Raw genomic sequence first — 25,657 nt, 5'->3', positions numbered from 1 at the left:
GTTGTAATACTTTAGGACCAGTGCCTGGCTTATTATTATCTTTACTCTTTCAAATACCTATCCTGGGCTGTCTTACAATTCCAACACTGCCTCATTGTGTGTCAGCTATTTCAAGGGTTCACAGGCTTCTGACAGGTGTGCACAGTATCTGGAAAGATGCTTGGTCATTCCTATAAATTTCTAGACTCCCTTCACATCCTTTGGTTCGAGCATTTCCTTAATGGCTCTCAGTTTCTCAGAGTCTGGTCAGAAGTCCTCAGAAGTCAACAGATGTTCAATATAGGAGACCTTAGTTCTCCTCAGCGTCAGCTTGTGTACATTCTGCTGAATATTCTGCTGTTGGCATCTGACTAGGAGTTCCTTGACTGCGTCTTCTCCTCCAAAAAGAATGTCATCATGTACAATCTTGACGTGTGGGAGTCCCTCTAGTGTTGGGTTCAGTTTACACTGGACCACCTCTGAGGCCAGACCGATGCACATAAACTTTCATTCGCAGCAGTACCTGCCAAAAGGCGTGGCAAAGGTTGTTAGGTGATTGGATGGCTCATCTAGCTCAATATGCCAGAACCCATTCTTGATATCAAAAACCATGAACACTTTTGCCCTAGATAAATCAAGTAGTATGTTCTCAATTGTTGGTAATGGGTAGTCTTTTCACTGCTGTGTTAAGTGGTTTTGGGTCAATGCATATCCTTAGTTTACCCAAAAATTTCTCACCACTACTAGGCTGCTGATCTACTCCGTGCTAGTTTCAATAAGAGTAAAGCCCCGTTAGAATGCTGGACAGGGCCCATGGGGCCTGTTCTCTTCCTCTCTCACACTGGGGATATTCTGGTGCTGTCCTATGATCATTGCCTTGCTGTCCACAAAGTGGGTGGTACTCTTGTGTGTCAACTACTATAAATGCCAAGTGATAGAAGGTCATTTTGTGGTTTCTTATTGGCAGCCTGCATTTGCCCATTGGCCTCAGAATGGTTTTATTATACATCATCAGTACTTGGTCACATGTCTCCAGTCTAATATTGCTGCTTATCAGTGTTGCTGGGATTACATTGCAGCTGGCTCCACAATTCAGCTGGAATTCACCCTCTTCCATCTCTGTTCCCAATATTCTTTCAATAAGCATGCACTTTGATCTTTTCATTTAAAAATAAATCAGATGGAGATTCCCAAAGTGGAAGCTGTCTTTTGTGAAGGGATGAGAATTGTACAAGTTTCCCAAAGAAAGCTTTTCTTTTCTTTTTTTACTGGGATCTTGAGTTAAGCATTAAGAAACAAACAGACTGCAAAGCAAAGAGTTTTAACATCTTCCAAGCTCAGTAACTCATGTTTCAGTCCCCCATCTCTTGTGGTCTCCTAATAACTAGAGTTCCTCAGTCCTCCAGAGGATCTTCAGAAAGTACAGGGGAATCAATGTCTAACATTTGAAAAAGTGCTTTTAATTTTTTGAAGGGGAAAGAAAACCCTTTTTGTGTTTCCTTATACAACACAAAGAAGACAAAAAGGGCAAAACTGCTTTACCTATGCAATTTACTTTGAGAACAAAACTAAACTGGCTATTTCACTCGATCTGAGGCAGTTGATGATTCACTCCTTGGAGAAAACAATGAACTCTGATTTTTAATTTCTTAAGTTTGTGGGAAAAAATTGAACACAAAGATGATCTTATGGAGGTAGAACCCTGTATTGGCTAGATGGCCCTACCCACCTCAGAATCATCGCTGGAAATCAGTCATATCACACACTACAAAGATCTAGAAGCCCTGAGAAATAGTCGAGCCACCACCTGAAAAACAGATCCATGCCACTCCTGGAGGGGAAAGGCCTGTAAAGAACAATAGAGTCTACTGCTCACAGGAATTATCAATGCCTCCTTCAGAGAAATGAGCCTCCAGCCTCCCTGAAAAATGGAAATATCTGCATGATCATCAGGAAGCAAATACTTGATGCAGAAAACCTCTTCAACTATTGCTCCACGTTCAGCCTCCCATTTCTAAGCAAAATCATTGAGAAAGTAATTACTATCAAGCTTTAACAATATGAGATTGAAGTCAGTATTCTGGATGCTTCACAGAAGGGCTTCAAAGTGGGACACAGCATAAATATAGCCCTAGTAGCACTAAAAGAAGACCCTCTCATGGCAGTGGAGAGTCTGTATGTGTCAATGCTCACACAACTCAATCTATCCTGCTTTCCACATAGTTGGTCACGATGTGCTGCAGGTCTGCCTTCATGACATAGCTAGAACACTGTAATGGTACCTATCATTCCTGTGCATCTGCTCCTCTTCCCCAAAAGCCCTCATTGCCATTCGGTCTAGGATCTGTCCTTATCTCACCTCCTTTTTGAATATTTACATGAGATTAACTGGTATCATGGACTTTGCTGCATATAAGTGTTGATGAGACCTAGCTGTGTATCACATTTTCAATAGGTGCTACCAACACCATCACAAGGATGTTGCAATGCCCACAAGACATCATTACCTAGATAAACAAAAGTTGGATCAAACATGATCCACGCAAGGCTGAAGTAATGCTGGTCAGAAGGAGAAAAGCTTCAAAGAATTATTGGAAGACTATTCTCCTTCCATCAAATATACTATTCCCCATTTATCAAATTTGAGTGTAGCTTTTGGAATACGCTTTTTTTGTCACTAAGCCTGGATGATCAGGCAGCATCAGTGGTGTTAAGGAAAAGTTAGCACATGTGACTCCATTTTGGTTTGGGGCCCACCATTGTTTAAATGCCAGCACATCATACACCAGGAGGAGTAATCCTTAGATACTGAATCCCTGTGAAAATCCTCCTCCTTGTCTCCAGCCTGCCTTGACTCCCAGTATCTGGTTTTTGTCAGTCTCTAACTCCCTGTCTCTTGGCCTTGATGTGAGGCCTCCCATCCTGATAATAAAAGTTACTGATGCATAGCTTTAGGACCATGCTGTGTAATTAACATACTGGTATAGCACAAGGAATGCACCAAGCAGGGATAGGTGGTAGATAAGACAAGGGTTTGTTTATTGGCTAAGGTTTCCGATGCACGAGGGCAACATGCTTTGCTAAAAAGTATATAACCTTTGTATAATCTGCATTCAGGGTCCCCTCCTGGCTAGCAGGGGGGCACCACGCTCGAGCGTAATAAACTTAGTGTCTTTTGGGAACTCTGCAGTTGTGGACTTTGTTTCTGTGCCTCAGCCTAGATTCGAACTGTGCGTGTCCTATCAGGTATAATTCGCAGCACTGGTGTGCGTGTCCTATCAGGTATAATTCATAGCACTTGTTTGCGTGTCCTACCAGGTGTAATTCGTAGCACTTGTGTGCGTGTCCTACCAGGTGTAATTCGTAGCACTTGTGTGCGTGTCCTACCAGGTATAATTCGCAGCACTTGTGTGCGTGTCCTACCAGGTATAATTCGCAGCAGTTGTGTGCGTGTCCTACAAGGTGTAATTCGTAACAGTGGTAAAATAGATATATAACCCCAAGCAGAGATTCCCATAACCAGAGGAAGGAGAAGAGCAGAAGACTCCAGGAAATCCACTAAAGACCTTGCTGTAAATGTTTAATTTAACTGGTAAGTGCTTAGAAGTTAGCCTGATGTTGGCTATCCATAAATGAGACAGAGAGAAGTGAAAGTACTGTACTTTGCAGTGTCTTAGATGGTAGGCATGAAGAAGCATGTGGTTTTCCTTTGGAACAGTATCCCAGAAGAATTGGTTTAGACCAGGGGTGGCCAACCTGAGCCTGAGAAGGAGCCAGAATTTACCAATGTACATTGCCAAAGAGCCACAGTTATAAGTCAGCAGCCCGCCATTAGCTCACCCCTGCCCACTCCCAGCATCTTCCCCCCACCAGCAGCCCCGCTGTCCAGTGCCTCCCCGTCCCTCCCTGTTCCTCCCGATCAGCTGTTTCATGGCATTCAGGAGGCTTGGCGCGGGGCGGGGGAGGAGGGGGAACGAGGGCATGGCAGGCTCAGGGGAGGGGGTGGGAAGGGGTGGAGTGGGGGCAGGGCCTGTGGCAGAACCAGGGGTTGAGCAGTGAGCACCCCCCAGGCACATTGGAAAGTTGGCGTCTGTAGCTCCAGCCCCGGAGTTGGTGCCTAGACAAGGAGCCGCATATTAACTTCTGAAGAGCTGCATGTGGCCCCGGAGCCACAGGTTGGCCACCCCTGGTTTAGACCATCATAAGAAAACAGAGCCAAATGGTCAAACACATAACCGATGATCACTAGACTAAATTTTGTTATTGACAGTGAATAGGTCATATGCAAACTTCCATCTGAGATTGCAAGCAATGAAATAGGAGTTTTTCACATATTAGCTGGCTGCAAATCTTAGGACACACACATGATAGAATGTGTTCAGAATCTTGGGAATTCTGCAGCTAGCTGTGGATTTTGTAAGGGTAAAATATCAGCACAAAACCTTAAAATCCCCAACTGTGTCTGCCTCTCACTCATCACAGAAGTTGACATTGATGTGCCCCAGATTTCCAGGCGCCCTGCTACAGTTATTACTACAATTAGTAGTAAATGAAATGAAATGTTCAGACGGAGAAGTTAGCACACAGCACTGTAGTGATTTTTTTATGGCATAAAATAACTGCTGTTTCTGTAACGTCAGACACAAATGCCTGGTCTGTCTAAGGAACTCAAATTCCTGGTCTGTCTAAGGAACTTTTCAGGCCATTATAACTTGGCCATACACATTTGCTCTAAATTGAAACTTGGCATGCAATAAGGATTTTTGAACATATTTGTATGGGCATGTATTAAATGTACTGGCATCATGAGTGAATTAAGGTCCAAAGAATTTGTCTTAATCGAGCACAACTTCATGAAGAGGTATTTTGTTTGTTTGTTTGCTTTAAAAAAACTATTAAAATCCTTTTTTAAATATAAAGCACTGCACAAAACCTGTTTGAGGAATATGATGGCTACGGCATAAAACAACAACAGGAGATTATTCTAGGAGTAAATAAGGAGTTCAGAAAGAGGAAGTTCACACATTATATTATGGATATGGAACAAGATACTAGGAGGAATGCAATTAAAGTAGTAAGTAAAATGAGTTTGGGATATCTAGATTTATTTCTGGAAAATGAGGGAATTAGACAGCATAAGGTGAAAAAGCAGGAAAGGTGGGTTCAAGATTCATCAAAGAAGGTAAGGAATATTGGGCCATATGGCCTTTTTGTGCTCAAAATATGTCTAAATATTTTCTCTATCCAACCATCCTCTCCAACAAACAAGCAAACAAGCAAACCAACCAACCAACCAAAGTTCAACGTTCAACGTTAAAACTACCACTCTACTCTTAACTCACCCTGCTTTGCTCTATTATATAAAGAGATCTCAAAAGAAATGTTTGATTTTACAATGCAAGGGTTGAACAGAGGCCTGAATGAAAGATGGAGAAATCAGCTTTGACTCTGGAATTTCTTTACTGTAATGAGCTGATCTCTCAGGCATTGGCATTATTCTATTAGAATTTTTATGAGTGAATTTCACATGAGAGTAAATATTTTTAAGCATTTTGTGGGGATTTTTGTTAGGTGACTTCCACTGATTTTTTTAAAGTTGAACAACTAAATCATACCCTGCTTTCTGAAAATCTCCCTAAAATCCTGGAATGTGCATATTTTAAATCTAACGATAAACACAAAGCCCTGGCCTAGTATAAGTGGGAGTAACTTCATGAACTTGACTTCATGGACTTGCACTCTTTTACAGCTAGTCTAAATTTGGTGTGAAGTGTCTGAAAATTAGGAAACTACAGTAACTTCTTTTGAGTGCACAACACATTAGACATTGGAGGCCTTCATAGAATGGACTGAGGATTTGTTGGAATAAACTTCTGTATGGCTTTGCAAAAATAATTATAGTATATAAATCTTTAGAGTATAATGTATCTCCAGTACATGCTTAGGGGCATAGAGGCGATTTAAGTGGCTGGATCAGACCACCAGTGGAATGGCCCTCCACTGTCCCCCCCTTGAAGATTCCCAGCACAGGAGTGAGGCTGGAGTGCTGGTGTACACTGGCTATTCTTAACTGCATCACTGACGCCAAGGGCTGTGGGCATTTGAGTGCAGTTTAGACCAGCCTTGAGGCTTCTCTAAATTGTTTGGCTCCTGGACAGCCCCAGAATACAGGAAATTTGGAAGTGGCCTAAACCAACTTTGTCGTTCCTCGCCTCAGGTTTTGTACAAAGAGAACTTTGGCTGGACCTGAAAATCAGGGTCGTCTTATTAACATTATTGTTGAATGTGAGAAGAAACTCTTTTACTCTCATGAGATGTACCCGGGATTCTTTTGAAATAACTGGGGGGTGGCCCCAAAAGAATTCCTACACTGCTTTACTGCTTCCAGAAACATGTTTATGCATTCAAAATGGAAGCAGACAGGAATATAGTATTCTTCCTTTTGCATCCATACTTTAGCCTTACTTTGATTACCGCGTCTAGAGAATCACAATGTTTTGCTGTTGTAATTACTGGAACATTAAGGCCAAACATTTATCTACTTTAAATAAGACTTTTTGCCAGTAATAATTCTTCCTGCTACTTTATAAGTTAAAATATAAAATTTGCCATAGATGCTGAGCACTTTAATCATAGATAAGGCTGCAAGTCTGTCATGGAGGTCATGGAAGTGACGGATTCTGTGACTTTCTGGGACCCCCGTGACTTCTGCAGCGGCTAGTGCGACTGGCTTGGAGGCTGCCTGAGCTGCTCGAATGGCCTCCAGGCCAGCCGCAGCAGCTGCTTCTAGGGCAGTCTCGGGCCACCGCGCACCCTCCCCACTGGAGCAGCAGCGATGGTCTTGGGCCACAACTCCCTTCCTCCCCGGAGCACAAGTGGCAGTTCCAGGTCACATGCCACTGCTCCCCCAGGCTGCGTATTCCCACCCCCGAGCCGCCACAGAGCACCTGCAGCGCCCCCGGAATCCCCCCTCCAGAGCACCCAAAATTTAGTCAGGTGTATATAGTACAAGTCATGGACATGTCATAGACTGTGAATTTTTGTTTACTGTCCGTGACCTGCCCTTTTACTTTTACTAAAAATACTCATGACTAAATCTTAGCCTTAATCATAGAATAGTGTTAAAATATAGGCCTTGTCTTCATTAAAAAAATGAACTATTTTTACACTAGGTGTCAAAGTCGGCTTTCCCCAATCATTTTTCCTGTGGTGTTGAAAATGAAAACGCTGGTGTGGAGAGTGTCAACCAAGTTCAGCACAGTGCTATAAGTGTCTAGGATGCTTTGCTACAACAGGTATTGAACTCAGTTGACCCTCCTATCACAGTGGGACAACTATTTTCAGGACAGCTTCAGTTGGGCAGTCATTTTTGATACCTATTGTGAAACACAGTTCAGTTTCCTTGTGTAGAAAGAGTCATACTAAATTCTTAGTCTCTAAAAAGCTTCACTTACTGAATTTCAGTCATGCTCTCTGGCATAATGACATATTAAGAGCATGTTACAAAACTGGTCCGGTTATTTTTATTAAGTCATGTATCTTTTCATATACCTATGGATATAATGTAAGAGCACTGAACAGTGATACAATTAACTACTGCAAGTGAACAATATCCTTATTGGTATTATTTAACAGTATAATCTTTCTGTAATTTTGAACAGACATGAGAAAGGAATATATAAATCTCTACAGATAAAAATCAAAGCTTTCACCTTGGAACACTCAATTTTTATCAGCATTAAAGTAAAAGTCATATTTCAAAAAGCTAAAGGCTGCACTTCTTGCAATTTAGCCTAAAAGTTTATTAGCAAACTATAATGACTATCCTTATTGCAATTAAAAAGGCTCCCAAATGGGTCAACATACTTAAGTGCTATCTGCAATCATTTAGATTTTAACATGATGGTTATTACTTATTACCAAGCTGCACAACGAGATATATTGATTACTTTTAACCTTTAGATCCAAGGATTCAGAAAAGGTCAAGGTAGTACTCTACCTTTCCTGTCTAGTAAGCTTATGGCCTTTAGAAGAATTCTACTGATTCCTATTGGCAAGGCAGATTTGAAATTAGTTTATTCTCTTGGCTGACATAGAAATGATGACGTATTTAAAAATACTGCATGCATAGCACATTTATAGTTTCTGTCCAGAAAGGGTCTAATCTTGCAACATGCTGAGAGCTTCCTGAGAACTGGTGAGTACTCTCAACTCCTACTGACTGTTAGTGGTCTCATATAAGAAGATAGATTACTAGACTAACAGGAAGCTCTCAGCATCTTGCAGAATTTGGCTCTAGGATCAGTCTCCACAGGATATATTCCAAATATAATACTTTTCAGGCAGTTTACCTTGTAATATATTTTTTTTTACCGCAGTAATTTGGTTGAAATAAAGACAACTACAGTGTGACTTCAGTAGGTATATAGTCCTTGTTTTAAATGGAATAAAGTAATCCAGTTGAGCTACTCTGTTTTACAAGTTAAAAAGATACAGAGCACGTTAATTGATCCTTGCAGGCTACTGGTATTTCAGCTTTCTTTCTCTTTAGTAACATTTAGAACTGCTTCTCACATTTATATCCTCAAAGTGAACAGAACTCAGGCCTGAGATTCAGGAGAATTATGGGCAAGAGAAACATATAACTGTTATGTGTTAGATTAATTCGCAGAACACTTGGCATTATTATTGCCAAGTAGTCAAATTGTTCCAAGTTGTTCCGGAAGGTTGTTATTAATAGTATGTTTTCTGAGGAAAGTTCTGTCTACTTTTGGAACTGCATTTCTGTTGCCAAGGAAACTCCTTTAAGCACAGCATTCTAGGAGCACACTGCTGCTTTTGTTTGCCAGTATCCTATTCATATCATCTAAGTAAGCACTTTACATACTTCAGCCTCTGGTTTCAAATATTTTAAGTTTTAGTTTATTCATGTTACTATTTGAAATATCGTTTGTTCTTTTTAAATCCAGGACTACTCTAAGTTTATTTGTAACAGTTGCATTAAGGAGGGAGGGTTGATTTTTTTGTGTGCAAGTTTACAATAAATTAGGTTTAATTTGAATAATAACTCCATAGGTTGTAGCATTAGTCCTTAAGTGTTAATTATCTTTTCACTCTGAAATTAATGTAGTCATTTCCTACTGACTCCTCTCCACTGTTATTGAAGTGCTGAGGAAAACATGTCATTGAGTTCTGAGCCAGAACTGTTGTTGTGATTAATCCTGGTCACATGGCCAATCTCTGCCAAAAGGAGATCACTGAAAAAAGGTGACAAAGACAGTGATTTCCTGTCAGCAAAGAGTAGGACAGGGCTGTCTAGAAGTGATGCAAATGAGGGAAACTTTCACCACGGTTTGTTTGAACCACTCAGGGCCACAGCACACAGAGCTAGAGTGAATAGCACAATGGAGCAGCAGCACACCCAGAGGAGAAAATGAACTGCACCTTCAGAAGAACCGCAGCTTCCATTAGGGAAACAAAAACTGCTGGAAAGGTTTTTTCAGTTTTTCTTTAGAGGTCCATAACACTTGATGTGCATTTTAATGTTATTTAAGAGAGTGAACTTCTTCCCTTTGATAGGATACTTCAGTATTTAACCTGTTCAAAAGCCACATTGACAGATTTTCTTCTAAATCTTTCCAACTGCTGTACCAATTTTTTTCTATTCACTATAGAGTTCATCTTTCCTGAACACTTGATAATTCAAGAGATTGCTTATGCAGTATGTATTTCAAGCATATTAAATAGTTTTGTAATCATACATCCAAATATTAAAGGACATCCTGGTGTTTTTATTTTGAGTTTTTAACAATGTTTATTTAATTTTATTCTCTACATGCTAACAATTTTAACAATCATATCTTACTTATTTAAATGGTGTTTTAATCAAACACACAATTAAGTTTTACAATTAATCTTCTGGGGGAAATGTAGGAATTATCATTAACTTTGTGTCTCGTACATTCATTTCTAATCTCCAGAGCTCTAATAAACACTGATTTGCTTCATTTTTGAACATTCAAGGTATAGAGATAAAATCCATACTCGAGGTCCCACTGAACGATTCATTAGCAGAGTTTAAACTCTGTGAGCCTGATTCTGCAAACCTTCTGCATGCAAATCCACCTGAAGTCAACGTGAGCGCTATATACAAAGATGTTCCTTATAAGTTAATTTCAATTATAGACTAGCAAGCTGTAAACCACTCATTCTGTGTTTGCATCTGTAACATATATTAGTCAAATTTCAAAATCATGGTTGTTACTTTTTAAAAATTGAAAATGAAAATTGAGTGAATTGTCTCTTATATCCCTGGGAGAGGGCTGCAGGAGGAAGAATAATTCTCTTTAAAAGTTGTGCTCAAACATAGGAAAATAAAATGAAGGAGAACCAACAATACTGTTAGTGTATATCATACATACTTAGAGTTTAAAAAAAATACCAGCTGCACTATGCACTCTTGTTTATATTTATAGAAAAAATAAAATATATTTAAAGAAGGGCAAACAGAATTTCTAATAAGAACTGAGAGCCTCCTCGTATATTTAAATGCAAAATTAAGCAGAAGGAATTGGCTTAAATTTATATGAAATCTGAAAATATAGTACTGGGGAAAGAGTCTAAACCTGGGAAAATGCATTTTATTTTCCCACATGCAATTTTAGCATTTATATATTATGTTATACTGCTTTAATGCATGCTTTCCCCTCCTGATTTACCTGTTTTATCACACCTCCTTTCCATTCATAGACTCCTTAGGGGCAATGATTACTGTTGGTAATAGTGATACCACAGCAGGTTCACTGGCAGAGAAGGCTTGCTGAGCTGGCTCAGAGGTACAATTACTTGTCAGCTCAATAGCTGGGAGGAGGGGATCTGAGGGTTTAGGAGAATCCACCAAAAAGCAGAAAGTGCAATTAACATGTTCATATTTGAAGCTGCAGTTGATAAAGAATACCTAAAATAAGGCCTATGTTTTCATAACATCCTCCGTCATTCAACAGTTTTGATTACTCAGCTGCCTGCATTTCTTTTCAGATTTTCTTCCCCCCACAGAGTAGAATTACTCCCATGTTTAGTATAAAATATAGACAGTGTTGATACCACATGGTTGTGACTGCTAGGCAGACCACCAACGACTCTGAGTCAGATCTTTCAAATAGGTAGAGTGTCACAATTAAGAGCATTTCGTTATTGACTGTAGGGTAGGTTAGCTATGCTGGGTTTTAGAAATATAAATGCTGAGTGTTGTTAGGGGCATGATGTATCCTGGTTACTAAAATCATAGAAATTAGAGATAAAAAAGCCCTGTTCATTCACCTATTCTGTCCTTTTGCCAAGCAGTGTGTGGGCACCCACACCGTTTATGGTTTTGCAGTGGAAGAACTGTAAGTGTACTAGAATAATATATTCTGTATGCTGGGGCTCTGCAAGCACCTGTGGAGACTTCAGAGAGAAAGTGCTGAACCCCGTCTGGAACCTGTGCTCATTTACTGTAGGCCTTGCAGGTATGTGGGAGCTATAGACTTGACAGCTCTCCTCTGTCTGAACTTTCGAATCCCAGGAGCATTGTACCAGAAGAAGCCAGCATAACTCAGGGCTCCATTAAATCCAGGGAATATTATCTCCCTTTCTGTGATAAAATATTTTTGTATGTGCGGCCTAACGTTGTGTTGGCCATTTTTGTCACCATACTGCACTGCAAACCTCTGAGTAAGTCCCTGTCCTCTTTTATCCCTCCCATTACCCCACTAACCACTATCTCCCATTATATACATTACCATTTATACCTTTATGACTGCATTTTGAATACATCAAGATAAAAAACATTTCTAAAGGGTGCATAGAATAGTGGCGCAGGGTGCTTCTTGTGATTCCAGCCCATTTTTGTTGTTTTTTAAAAAAAATATTTGAATCTTTTGAATTCTTGAATGTAAAACTGAAAATAATGGCTACATTAAGGCATAGAGCAAAGCACTTTGGAAATTGCCCTGTATGAATATACAGTGCCTAAGCATTTCAATCCTGACTTGTAACACACTATTTATTCTAATCCTCACATTTTTAACAGTGAGGGTGATTAGCAAATGGAACAAACAAACAAGGGAAAGTGTGGATTCTCCATATCTTGATATCTTCAGATCAAGACTGGATGCCGTTCTGGCAAATATGCGTCAGCCAAACACAAGTTACTGGGCTCAATAAAGGGGTAAATGTATAGAATTTAAGGGCATGTCATATACAGGAAGTCAGAACAGATGGTCCCTTTTGGCCTTAAGAAAAGGAGTACTTGTGGCACCTTAGAGACTAACCAATTTATTTGAGTAACATCAGCCACACTATCAAAGGCTCGTTCACCTGCACATCCACCAATGTGATATATGCTATCATGTGCCAGCAATGCCCCTCTGCCATGTACATTGGTCAAACTGGATAGTCTCTACGTAAAAGAATAAATGGACACAAATCAGATGTCAAGAATTATAACATTCAATAACCAGTCGGAGAACACTTCAATCTCTCTGGTCACTCGATTTCTGATCTCAAAGTGACTACCCTTCAACAAAAAACTTCGAAAACAGACTCCAACGAGAGACTGCTGAATTGGAATTAATTTGCAAATTGGATACAATTAACTTAGGCTTGAAAAGAGACTGGGAATGGTTGAGTCATTATAAAAAGTAACCTATTTCCCCTTGTTTATTCCCCCATCCCCCGTTCCTCAGACGTTCTTGTTAAACCCTGGATTTGTGCTGGAAATGGCCCACCTTGATTATCATACATATTGTAAGGAGAATGATCACTTTAGATAAGCTATTACCAGCAGGAGAGTAGGGTGAGGGGAGAGAAAACCTTTTGTAGTGATAAACACCTATTTTTTCATGGTTTGTGTGTATAAAAACGTCTTCTGTATTTTCCACAGTTTGTATCCGATGAAGTAAGCTGTAGCTCACGAAAGCTTATGCTCAAATAAATTGGTTAGTTTCTAAGGTGCCACAAGTACTCCTTTTCTTTTTGCAAATACAGACTAACACGGCTGTTACTCTGAAACCTTTTGGCCTTAAAATCTAGGAAACTCTGAGCCTATCTAGAAATTATGTGTTTGTGAAATTATGTATTTAGTTTTCTTTTAATATTAACAAATGACTGACAAAGAGAGAAAGTGAGGCCATTAAACTTAACTTACTTGTGACTTTTAATACGTTAGAGCTCAAACAATATTTTCTGCATGTGAAGGTATTTTATAACCTATTTCATAATTCTCTGTTTAGGTCCTTTCAAATAAAAGGACCAACCTTAGATAGAATATAATGCATGAAGAGCATCTACAAATTATAAATTCAAAGCAAGAAAATATAAATTATATTTAATAAATTATCAAATCATGTAACCATAGAAGAAAGAAAACAACTTCTATTTGACCTTGAATGTACCATTTATTCTATAAGAAATAAAAAAAAAAGCTAGAGGGTAGTTGTTTCTTGTCATTATACTATTGCTGATTCTATAGTTAGTTATTAATTTTATCTTTTATGATTCACAATCTGCTCTTTGAAATACGCCATATGCTCAAAGCAATTCAAGGATGACAACTGTCAGAATTACTCCAATAAAAATTGCCTAAATGAGGAAGATTTACTGCAGCCTGATATTTCTGTGGAAAACCTCCCCCTCCTTTCCCCAACACCCATCATGCCCCTTGAATACAGTTTCTCAGACACTGAGTCAAGCCTGAAACAGTTTTAAGATGAAATCTATATTTTGGGGGACTATTAAAATTATCCATTAAAAAGAAGAACTGATAAAAAAAATCTGGACTAAGACAGCAATGGCAAAAAAGGGAAACAGTATATATTTATTTGACAAAAGGCCCCCAATCAATATGCGAGTTCAAAATCATTTTGCTTAAATCACAAGCAAGTGTATTGACTTAACATGACAATGTCTGCTTTATGTATAACATATAAAAATTAAATTGGAAGAGTCCTGTATCCCAGCAGCAGTAAACCAAAATCAAAACAAACTTCTCTCTTCCCTGAAGAGGTCTGAAAAGTGGATAAAAATCCATCTAAAAGCTCCAATCAAAACACATTTTGTTAAATGTAACCATTTCATTTTTTCTTCATTTTGTTTCAGTCTATTTATTAATGCAGTTTCATTTATTTCTATTCATCTTGAAGACAAATCTTTGTCCTTCTATAGAATTACACCAAATAGAATGTGATAAAGGGAACTTTCTTGCAATTATGATGTCGGTGCAGCCTGTCAGTGCACAGGGGATGGAAATGAGGTTGGGGACAGGGAAGGGAATTCTAATAGACACCATGATACATACAATGAACGTAGCGATATCCTGTGAGAGAAAGACTTGTCAAGCTAATCAGATCTTCTATAGCTAGGTAAAGGCAGTAACGGTAGCTCTAACCTTGTAAAGATGCTGCTGCTGCTCCTCTGACATCATCAGGTCATGGCTGTCCATCACTATAGATTCCATGTCAATCAGCCAATCCCAGAGCTCCTGGTATTCTGAATCAAAGTCCAAAAGGCTGTAGATAAGGAACAAAATGTATTATGCATAAATACAGTCTAGTTGTTAAAATCGTGTATTAGAATAATATATTCTTGAAAACTCATGATATTCCAAGTTATATTTCTAAAGAGACAGTCTGTATTTATAGAGAGTGGACGTAAATGAAAATTGAAATCCAATTTAAACCAGTGACATGACCTAAATTTGGCAAGTGATGCTAGATTCTGACAACTGTAAGCATACTGTACTTGCTGCAAAAATGTAGAAATAAAAAACCCTTAGATAATGTTGCCTAATGGTTTTTAAAGTGCTAACATTATATTTAACAAGCTTCTCTACAATGATCATGATATACTATTATTCATACCAAAAATATTACTTTCACAGAAAAATGACTCAATCCATTTAGCCATCCTTCTGCTGTCTATCTGCCTATCTCTGCAAATATATATCCTACATTTATTTTCATGGATGAATAGCTAGCATTTCAACTTAACGCTTTAGGATAGGCTTGAGTGAATATGGTGAGCCAGTGAGAACTAAGGCCAGATACAGTATTAGACAGGTGTTCCCTACAGACATGTAAGAAACAAAGGTAAGGACAGGAAGTCAAAACAATGAATCTTTGAATAGCCAGCAATCATTAAAATTCAAAGGAGGATCACTATGGTTTTCAACAAAATAAATCATTAGAATAAGGAGCTTAAAAGGATTAATGTGATTCTCTATTGAAAACCTAGTGAGTAAGTAAAGCATAGATTCTTCTAAAACACTGTGATATGAGAAAGAAGGTATACATGGAAAAACTGCAAAATTGTCAAAAAAATACCCCTTAAAAGGAATCCTCAAGACTTGTCAATCTGTAACTGACGAAAAGCTTATTAATAGAAATGAAGAAAAAAACATCATTGTAGGTCAAATTAGTATATGACCATGTGTGTTCCTGCCCTGAATTTAATATTGCTTACCAAGGTTAATTTTTTCAGATATTTAAAAACTTTATCTAGTTTTTTACATTTTTTTCATTAATGTTATAAAGTGAGAATTCCTGCAACAAAGGAACAAGAGAAATAATAATACCAAAAATACAGTCGTATACGCTACTGTAGTTTGAATTACCATTAATGAGTGTACCATATCTAAGGTGATTTTGAATGTATGTAGACATAGTAATGTGTTGTGAAACACCCTCTTTTGAGAGGAAGGAAGGAAGGGCGGAGGAAGCATTTAGTCCTCTGTAATATTACTTCCACCAAGACAACTAAGAAAGTATTGTGTAATGCACAAGTGTTGATTCTGCATTATCTCTTTAAATCAAACCACTACATTTAGCATACTCTTAATAATTTATGAGGTTATAGTTCCTGTCTTGGAAAGGTAAGCAATGGTGCTATTATAAAGAAGAGCAGGCATGAACAATCAAGTTATTGTGGTTGAAGAACAATAGTTTCATTAGAATTTGAGGGCATTTGTAACCTCTCATAAGGTGTTTGATGGACCTTTATTTTTAAGCTTATTGTGACACAACACCCCATATTCTTCATAGAAATATTGTTATAATATGATTACAGCATAACTATGATATGTTTTGTACAAGATAAGGCATGTGAGATCTCAATGGAAAGGTTATGATTTGCTGAATATGATTATCCTATTTGTATGCATGTATCATTTTGGTATCTAAAGTTAGGAATATTGACTATACGTCTGTACTACACTGTACTTCTGTACTTTACAGAAGTGTTTGCACCTGGGGAATGCCCACCACAGGGAATGCAATCAATCTGGCTGGCTAGCTGGGGACCAGTCAATGGACTATTAGGGAGAACATGCTAATCTCCCACCTTCCTGAGAATGCTTTCCTGGGATGCTACAAACAACCTCTGATTCATGACTGTTTTGACACTGCCGGGTCATGTGATTAAGTCACCTGGTACTGGACTCCATGATAAAATACCAGTATTTTTCCACTGAGCGGGGAGGAACCACCCTGGGGAAAAAAAGGGATTCCTGCCATATGTAAAGCCTATTTAAGGCAGGTGAGGGACATAATCAGGGTTGGTTCTTTACTGAATCCCTGCCCAGAATAACTGCTGGAAACATCAAAGAAACAAAGACAAAGTGGGGGAGAAGGACTGAGCCCAGGCTGGGAAGGTGTCTGGCCTGTGAAAGAAATACCTGGAGTTTTAAGCTGCAAGCAAGAGCAGTTTGCCTTCAAGAGACTCTGCAATCTGCCTAAAACAACATTTAGGGTGAGAAATTACTATTTGTAACCAGTTTCTTTAGTATCTAAGCTTATATTGCATTTTTGTTTTATTTGCTGGGTAATCTGCTTAGATCTGTTTGCTATCCCTTTTAATCACTTAAAATCTATCTTTTGTAGTTAACAAACGTGTTTTTGTTTTCTCTAAAACCACAACCGTGGAATTCATAACCGGGGTGGAGGCAAAAAGCTGTGTATATCTTCCTCCACATTGAGGGAGGGAGCGACTATCATGAGTTTATGTTGTACAGTTCTCTGTGCAGCACAAGACGATACAATTTTGGGTTTACACTCTAGAGGGGGTGTGCACTTGAGTGCTGGGCAATTCCTTAGTTGAAGCCTTCCCATACAGTGCTGATTTCAGTGTCTGTGTCTTTCTGCAGCTGGGTGTGTCCCTACCTGTATGAATGTGGGAGAAGCTTGAAGGCCTGGCTCAGCAGGATAGTGTAAGGGAACCCAGACTGGTGGAGTAGGTGGGCTCAGTGGTACCCCAGTACATCAGGTGGCATCCAGAAAGGGGGTGGGGCAGCCCGTCACACTAATATAAAACTATAATCTTCATGAATAAAGTCCATGGTATTCAGAATGCAGTGAAATAGAATCCTTACCTAAACCTCAGAGAGCCTAACCATTCTGTATCTTCAATACTCAATTTTTTGACACTATGTCTCCTCAAAAAATTATCCCAGCTCATAAAAAATGACAGGGTAGAATGCGGATTATTAAAGATGTATAATTTATCAGGCAAGGGGCCAGATTTTCAGCTGGTGTAAATTGATATGGCTCTACTGGCTTCCAAGGTCTTCTCAGTTTTCATCAGCTGAGAAACTAGCCCAAGAATTAGTGATGGGTTGAACCAAAATCTGGATCCAAACACTCCACTCATTTGGCAGAGTAGGTATGGCGTGGATATTTCAGAATCAAAACCCATAAATGGATCAGAATTTTAATTTAATGAGCAGAATTAAAATTCTAATCCAAACATGTCTCGCACACTGGGGGCTTCAAATTCCAGATCTGGACCAAGGTCTAAATTTTGCTATGCAAACCTATGTTTAATTATTATGAAGTCTGGTTTTGAATTGTCAAAAATATGGTTTGACGTAACTATGAATTGTTAAAAAAAACATTGCTTTTAAACATATTCAATTTTTAAAAAATGTATAAGCTATTATTAATTTGATAAAAATGTATAAGATAACAGAATTTAACAAAATAGGACAAATTTAGGTTTTGTGACAGGTTAAGATTAAAATATAGCTGTCAACGTTTCTGTTAGGTTGAATATTCCTTTTATATTCAGAATCCATTTTTTCTATGTGCAGCAGGTAATTTTTCACATTTGCCTGAGGCAGAATCAAGAGAAGCTCAGCTTCTGAAATACTGTATATCTGTTAGATGCAGGAATTACAAAAATGACTTGATTTTGGTGCATTAACCAAGTCCACTGATTACTTTAAAAAATGTAGAGCAAGTGTTTCTGGTCCAAAATATTCATCCAATAAAAGGTACCCAAAGGTTTCCAAGAGGAATGCAACAAGGAGTGTTAAAAAACAAATAACTAAAACTTCCTCAACATAGTTTTATGGTTAATAGACTAAAGTCATGTTAGCAACACAGTGTTTGTAATGACATTAAGGTATATTTTAGCTTGGTAAACAGGAAATAAGATATGCAGAATTGCATGGCTTATCCCTTGAACCCTAAACATATTTCTTAAAGTATGGACATCAATTTATTATTTTGAATGAAAATTCATGAGCACCTTTCTTATGAGAAAACCAGCTTGTCTGTGCCATTAATAAATAAAAAAGAATGTGGAGCTATTTCCATCAGCCATTTTTTTCATGTTTAACACATACCTCCAGATTGTATTATTTCTTTGATGGCATAGCTCACATGGCATTTAGAAGTACTGTAAGCATAGTAGTATGCCTGCCAAAAAAAAAAAAATCCAACCAGATAAAAAATTCTTTCGAGTTTTGAGTCATCTGTTGGATCTCCTTTCCATAAGCATGCTATTGAAATATTATAGAAGAAATCAAATTTCTGACCATAACAGCTTTAAAAAATAACATTGCTTTAAATTCTGTGCATATCTGGAGCATTCCATAATGTTCAGTCAATGCACTCAAAGCCTGATCCTGCAGTCCTAACTACCGTCTAATGATTACTGCCAAAGGGCTGCAAGAAATGGTCCTGAGACATGTGCAATAGTTTGCTGAACACGGTAAACATGAGTCTGAACTAAAACTCTGATATCACGCCACCAACTCTGAGGGCGTTCAGAATCTGAACCCATGTAAGTATCAACATTTTGCAGCTGGTCCCTACTACTCCTCTTGAACTCTTCCCACACTCACGGTGGCCATTGTTCTTCTGCAGCAGATCCCCATTCGTTTCTCTTTCATTCCCTCCATAGCCATTCCTATGCAGACATTAACTGATCCCTCCTCATTTTCATTGTAACTATCCCTGTTCTGCAGACATTCCCCAATCCCTTGTATTCCCACCTCAGAGACTTTCCAATTTGCAGATACTACCTTATTGGTTCCACTTTAACCATCTCTTCCCTGCACCTAATCACTTCTAATCTATTCCCACTGTAGATATATCTCCCCCATTCACCAAGTCCTCATTCTTACCTTGTTCCCACTGTAGGCATTCTCCCCTGAACAGGCTCCAAAGGCCATGCATCAAGTCTCCAATATATGGGCATTCCCATGTTACTCCTCGACATGGTACCTTATCATAGTATCAATAGCAAGCACAAAATTTGGATATGTGCGCACTGAGGGCCAAATATTAAAAAACAGCTCCTAATCTTGTAGTTGCAATCGAATGTGGGCAGACCTCATGGGTTAGATTTTCAAAGGGGCCTGAGAGAGTTAGACACTCCACAGCCCATTGATATGGAAGTCAATGAAGACTGGCGCCCTTTGTTCTGTAGGCCCCTTTGAAAATTCCAATCTTAATTGCTAAATAGCTGACTTATGGATGTTAAGCAAGAGGTTAAACATCTAAAATGCTGTCATTTATATGTACAATTTTGTCTTTTACATGTGCAGTGCTTGCCATTGATACTATGATAAGGTACTACGTTTAGGAGCACCATAGGAATGCCCATAAATTAAAGACATGTTGCATCACCCTTTGAAAGTTAGCCCTGACAAAGCTATGCACCATGGATTGTGGCCAGAGTGTTTGCAGTAGGTAGATCAGCTATGGATCTAGACATCACTACAGGGGAGGGAAATATTCAGATCATGGGGATAGAGCTAGGGCATTTTTCCATTGGCATCAGTGGAAGTTTGAAACAAGTCCTTATGGAGCCTGTTCAAGGGGGACTGTCTATAGTAGGAATGAGTGACGATGCAAACTTTGTAAATGTGGAAGATATATCTACAGTGGGAACTGCTGGAGAAGAGATTATTGGCATGGAATCAGACAGATGACAAACTCATTAGACACAGAAATCTCAACAGACAACAGTTAAAGTAATTATTAGAGCTGGTTGGGAAATAGTTTTCCCAAATAGATACCATTTGGGATGAAACTGAGACCTTTTGAATTTTCATGAAAAACCAAAAGGAGAGACACAGTGTGTGCCTGTAGTAGAATAGTCTGCTGGTCAGTGCAGCCAACTGGGAAAAGGGAAACCCAAGTTCAAATCCTTCATGTGCCTAATTCAGGGTGGTCTCTCCCAATCTTTCCTGTTGGCGCTGTTCTAGTTTGTATAAATAACTAAATATTGATTGGTTTCAGAGTAACAGCCGTGTTAGTCTGTCTTTGCAAAAAGAAAAGGAGGACTTGTGGCACCTTAGAGACTAACCAATTTATTTGAGCATGAGCTTTCGTGAGCTACAGCTCACTTCATCGGATGCATACCGTGGAAACTGCAGTAGACATTATATACACACAGAGACCATGAAACAATACCTCCTCCCACCCCACTGTCCTGCTGATCTAAAGTGATCATCAAGTTGGGCCATTTCCACCACAAATCCAGGTTTTCTCACCCTCCGCGCCCCCCTCCCCAAACTCACTCTCCTGCTGGTAATAGCCCATCCAAAGTGACCACTCTCTTCACAATGTGTATGATAATCAAGGTGGGTCATTTCCAGCACAAATCCAGGTTCTCTCACTCCCTCACCCCCCTCCAAAAAACCACACACACAAACTCACTCTCCTGCTGGTAATAGCTTATCAAAAGTGACCACTCTCCCTACAATGTGCATGATAATCAAGGTGGGCCATTTCCAGCTCAAATCCAGGTTTTCTCACCCCCCCCCCCACCCCCATACACACACAAACTCACTCTCCTGCTGGTAATAGCTTATCTAAAGTGATCATTAAGTTGGGCCATTTCCAGCACAAATCCAGGTTTTCTCACCCTCTGCCCCCCCCACACACACAAACTCACTCTCCTGCTGGTAATAGCCCATCCAAAGTGACCACTCTCTTCACAATGTGTATGATAATCAAGGTGGGCCATTTCCTGCACAAATCCAGGTTCTCTCACCCCCTCACCCCTCTCCAAAAATCACACACACAAACTCAATCTCCTGCTGGTAATAGCTTATCCAAAGTGACCACTCTCCCTACAATGTGCATGATAATCAAGGTGGGCCATTTCCAGCATAGATCCAGGTTTTCTCACCCCCCCCCCACCCCCATACACACACAAACTCACTCTCCTGCTGGTAATTGCTCATCCAAAGTGACCACTCTCCCTACAATGTGCATGGTAATCAAGGTGGGTCATTTCCAGCACAGATCCAGGCTTTCTCACCCCCCCCCCCAGGGGAACACACACACACATAAACTCACTCTCCTGCTGGCAATAGCTCATCCAAGCTGACCACTCTCGAAGTTTAAATCCAAGTTTAACCAGAACGTCTGGGGAAGGGGGGTAGGAAAAAGCAAGGGGAAATAGGCTACCTTGCATAATGACTTAGCCACTCCCAGTCTCTATTTAAGCCTAAATTAATAGTATCCAATTTGCAAATGAATTCCAATTCAGCAGTTTCTCGCTGGAGTCTGGATTTGAAGTTTTTTTGTTGTAAGATAGTGACCTTCATGTCGGTGATTGCGTGACCAGAGAGATTGAAGTGTTCTCCGACTGGTTTATGAATGTTATAATTCTTGACATCTGATTTGTGTCCATTTATTCTTTTACGTAGAGACTGTCCAGTTTGACCAATGTAAATGGCAGAGGGGCATTGCTGGCACATGATGGCATATATCACATTGGTGGATGTGCAGGTGAACGAGCCTCTGATAGTGTGGCTGATGTTATTAGGCCCTGTGATGGTGTCCCCTGAATAGATATGTGGGCACAGTTGGCAACGGGCTTTGTTGCAAGGATAGGTTCCTGGGCTAGTGGTTCTGTTGTGTGGTATGTGGTTGTTGGTGAGTATTTGCTTCAGGTTGCGGGGCTGTCTGTAGGCAAAGACTGGCCTGTCTCCCAAGATTTGTGAGAGTGTTGGGTCATCCTTCAGGATAGGTTGTAGATCCTTAATAATGCGCTGGAGGGGTTTTAGTTGGGGGCTGAAGGTGACGGCTAGTGGCGTTCTGTTATTTTCTTTGTTAGGCCTGTCCTGTAGTAGGTGACTTCTGGGAACTCTTCTGGCTCTATCAATCTGTTTCTTCACTTCCACAGGTGGGTATTGTAGTTGTAAGAAAGCTTGATAGAGGTCTTGTAGGTGTTTGTCTCTGCCTGAGGGGTTGGAGCAAATGCGGTTGTACCGTAGAGCTTGGCTGTGGACGATGGATCGTGTGGTGTGGTCAGGGTGAAAGCTGGAGGCATGTAGGTAGGAATAGCGGTCAGTAGGTTTCCGGTATAGGGTGGTGTTTATGTGACCATTGTTTATTAGCACTGTAGTGTCCAGGAAGTGGATCTCTTGTGTGGACTGGACCAGGCTGAGGTTGATGGTGGGATGGAAATTGTTAAAATCATGGTGGAATTCCTCAAGGGTTTCTTTTCCATGGGTCCAGATGATGAAGATGTCATCAATATAGCGCAAGTAGAGTAGGGGCTTTAGGGGACGAGAGCTGAGGAAGCGTTGTTCTAAATCAGCCATAAAAGTGTTGACATACCGTGGGGCCATGCGGGTACCCATAGCAGTGCCGCTGATCTGAAGGTATACATTGTCCCCAAATGTAAAATAGTTATGGGTAAGGACAAAGTCACAAAGTTCAGCCACCAGGTTAGCCGTGACATTATCGGGGATAGTGTTCTTGACGGCTTGTAGTCCATCTCTGCGTGGAATGTTGGTGTAGAGGTCTTCTACATCCATAGTGGCCAGGATGGTGTTATCAGGAAGATCGCCGATGGATTGAAGTTTCCTCAGGAAGTCAGTGGTGTCTCGAAGGTAGCTGGGAGTGCTGGTAGCGTAGGGCCTGAGGAGGGAGTCTACATAGCCAGACAATCCTGCTGTCAGGGTGCCAATGCCTGAGATGATGGGGCGCCCAGGATTTCCAGGTTTATGGATCTTGGGTAGCAGATAGAATATCCCAGGTCGGGATTCCAGGGGTGTGTCTGTGCGGATTTGATCTTGTGCTTTTTCAGGAAGTTTCTTGAGCAAATGCTGTAGTTGCTTTTGGTAACTCTCAGTGGGATCATAGGGTAATGGCTTGTAGAAAGTGGTGTTGGAGAGCTGCCGAGCAGCCTCTTGTTCATATTCCTACCTATTCATGATGACAACAGCACCTCCTTTGTCAGCCTTTTTGATTATGATGTCAGAGTTGTTTCTGAGGCTGTGGATGGCATTGTGTTCCGCACGGCTGAGGTTATGGGGCAAGTGATGCTGCTTTTCCACAATTTCAGCCCGTGCATGTTGGCGGAAGCATTCTATGTAGAAGTCCAGTCTGCTGTTTCGACCTTCAGGAGGAGTCCACCTAGAATCCTTCTTTTTGTAGTGTTGGTAGGGAGGCATCTGTGGATTAGTATGTTGTTCAGAGGTATTTTGGAAATATTCCTTGAGTCGGAGACGTCGAAAATAGGATTCTAGGTCACCACAGAACTGTATCATGTTCGTGGGGGTGGAGGGGCAGAAGGAGAGGCACCGAGATAGGACAGCTGCTTCTGCTGGGCTGAGAGTATAGTTGGATAAGTTAACAATATTGCTGGGTGGGTTGAGGGAACCATCGCTGTGGCCCCTTGTAGCATGTAGTAGTTTAGAAAGTTTAGTGTCCTTTTTCTTTTGTAGAGAAGCAAAGTGTGCGTTGTAAATTGCTTGTCTAGTTTTAGTAAAATCCAGCCACGAGGAAGTTTGTGTGGAAGGTTGGTTTTTTATGAGAGTATCCATTTTTGAGAGCTCATTCTTAATCTTTCCCTGTTTGCTGTAGAGGATGTTGATCAGGTGATTCCGCAGTTTCTTTGAGAGCGTGTGGCACAAGCTGTCAGCATAGTCTGTGTGGTATGTAGATTGTAATGGATTTTTTACCTTCAGTCCTTTTGGTACGATGTCCATCTGTTTGCATTTGGAAAGGAAGATGATGTCTGTCTGTATCTGTACAAGTTTTTTCATGCAGTTGATAGATTTCCACTCCATACGGCTCACGAAAGCTCATGCTCAAATAAATAGGTTAGTCTCTAAGGTGCCACAAGTACTCCTTTTCTTTTTGTAAATATTGATTGTCCCAGAGTCAGAACAACTGCCCTGACATTCCAGTGGTTAGGGAACTCACCCAGGATGTGGAAAGGCAGGGAATTGAACCTCACAGGGCCCTAATCACCAAACTATTCTGGATACTTGCTTGGTATCATTTTGACCAAAAATTCCATTCTGGATCTGAGAAACCTTCCTGTCAAAACAGCTATATTTTCACTAAAAGTTCTGGTTTTGACTAATCAGCAATTTTGGATGAAACAATGTTCAATCAAATATTTCCTATCCAGTTCTAGTACTTATAGCTTTCAGTCAGTACTGAACTGGGCCATATTTAAACCAGAAATGAAAGGCTTCCCATTCACCTACCAAGGATCTAGTAAAATGGTCTCTAAGGAAGTTTGTTATAAAAAGATACTGACATGTCATGGAAGTCTTTGGAAAAAACATAGTAGGAAATATGAAAGCATCAGAAGAAATTAAGAAATAAAGAGAAATAAAGCATGACATAACAGGCTTAGTAAAGGCTGAAGTTTAAGGGTACGCAAAATTTCTCATGTAGATAATGGGCTGCTATTCAAAAAACTTAGGTAGCTCTAGGAGCAAAGCAATTCATGGAGATTAAATTATTCAGAACTCATTAATTTTTGCATTAATTAATAGGACAATAAATATACATAGCATGTTACCTTGTCTCTTGGTTAAGGAGGAAAAATCCTGGCTAGCATAGCAGTAAGAAAGAAGACCATGTAAAAAAGCACAGATCAGAGAGAATAAACAACAAAAAGAATAGTTTCCTACCCATTACTTCCCACTGTGTGAACTTTTGACATATCAGCAAACTCTTCCTTTCGCTTGCTACTACTGTTGTACTGTTCACTATACAGCTTTAAGGACATCTGTTCAACAGCATCTCTTTGTGCTTCCAGATAGCATAGCTGAACCTCAGCCTAGAGAAAGAAAAAAAGAGGAAAACACGTTTTGTTTTCATTCCGAAGGAATACATTTAAAATGACTACTTTTGGACTATACCAAACAATTTAACCAAGAGGAATAATCACACCATAATTTCTTTCTTCCTTAATAAGGCTGGTCCTATAATTCAGATCATAGTACAGTATATTATCTAGTGTTACAACTGGACCATTTAAGTTCTTATCAAAGAATGGCCCTTATGTCCCATGAGATGTATATCCAGCAAGCTGCTAAATAAAAATGCCTGTATGTGTGTGAGCAAGCAAGAGATATTACAAATATCACATTCTGAAAAAA

The 25,657-nt window shown here is 39.8% G+C and overlaps 1 protein-coding gene across 4 annotated transcripts in view; it reads right to left on the bottom strand.

The window, feature by feature from the left end:
• The window catches only part of AKAP6 (A-kinase anchoring protein 6), a 403,733-nt gene that overhangs the window by 84,566 nt on the left and 293,510 nt on the right, over positions 1-25,657 (bottom strand). For all 4 annotated transcript variants that reach the window (XM_084632749.1, XM_084632752.1, XM_084632751.1 and 1 more), the window contains exons 8-9: positions 25,187-25,335; positions 14,405-14,525 (exon numbers count right to left, since the gene is read on the bottom strand). In XM_084632749.1, the coding sequence (XP_084488875.1) occupies positions 14,405-14,525; positions 25,187-25,335 (270 nt within the window). The remainder of the gene's footprint in view (positions 1-14,404; positions 14,526-25,186; positions 25,336-25,657) is intronic.

This window comes from Lepidochelys olivacea, assembly GCF_965140295.1.
Source record: "Lepidochelys olivacea isolate rLepOli2 genome assembly, chromosome: 6".
In the NCBI taxonomy this organism is placed as follows: domain Eukaryota; kingdom Metazoa; phylum Chordata; order Testudines; family Cheloniidae; genus Lepidochelys; species Lepidochelys olivacea.
The sequence above is the reverse complement of the archived record's forward strand: the minus strand, read 5'-3'. Positions and strand labels throughout refer to the sequence as shown.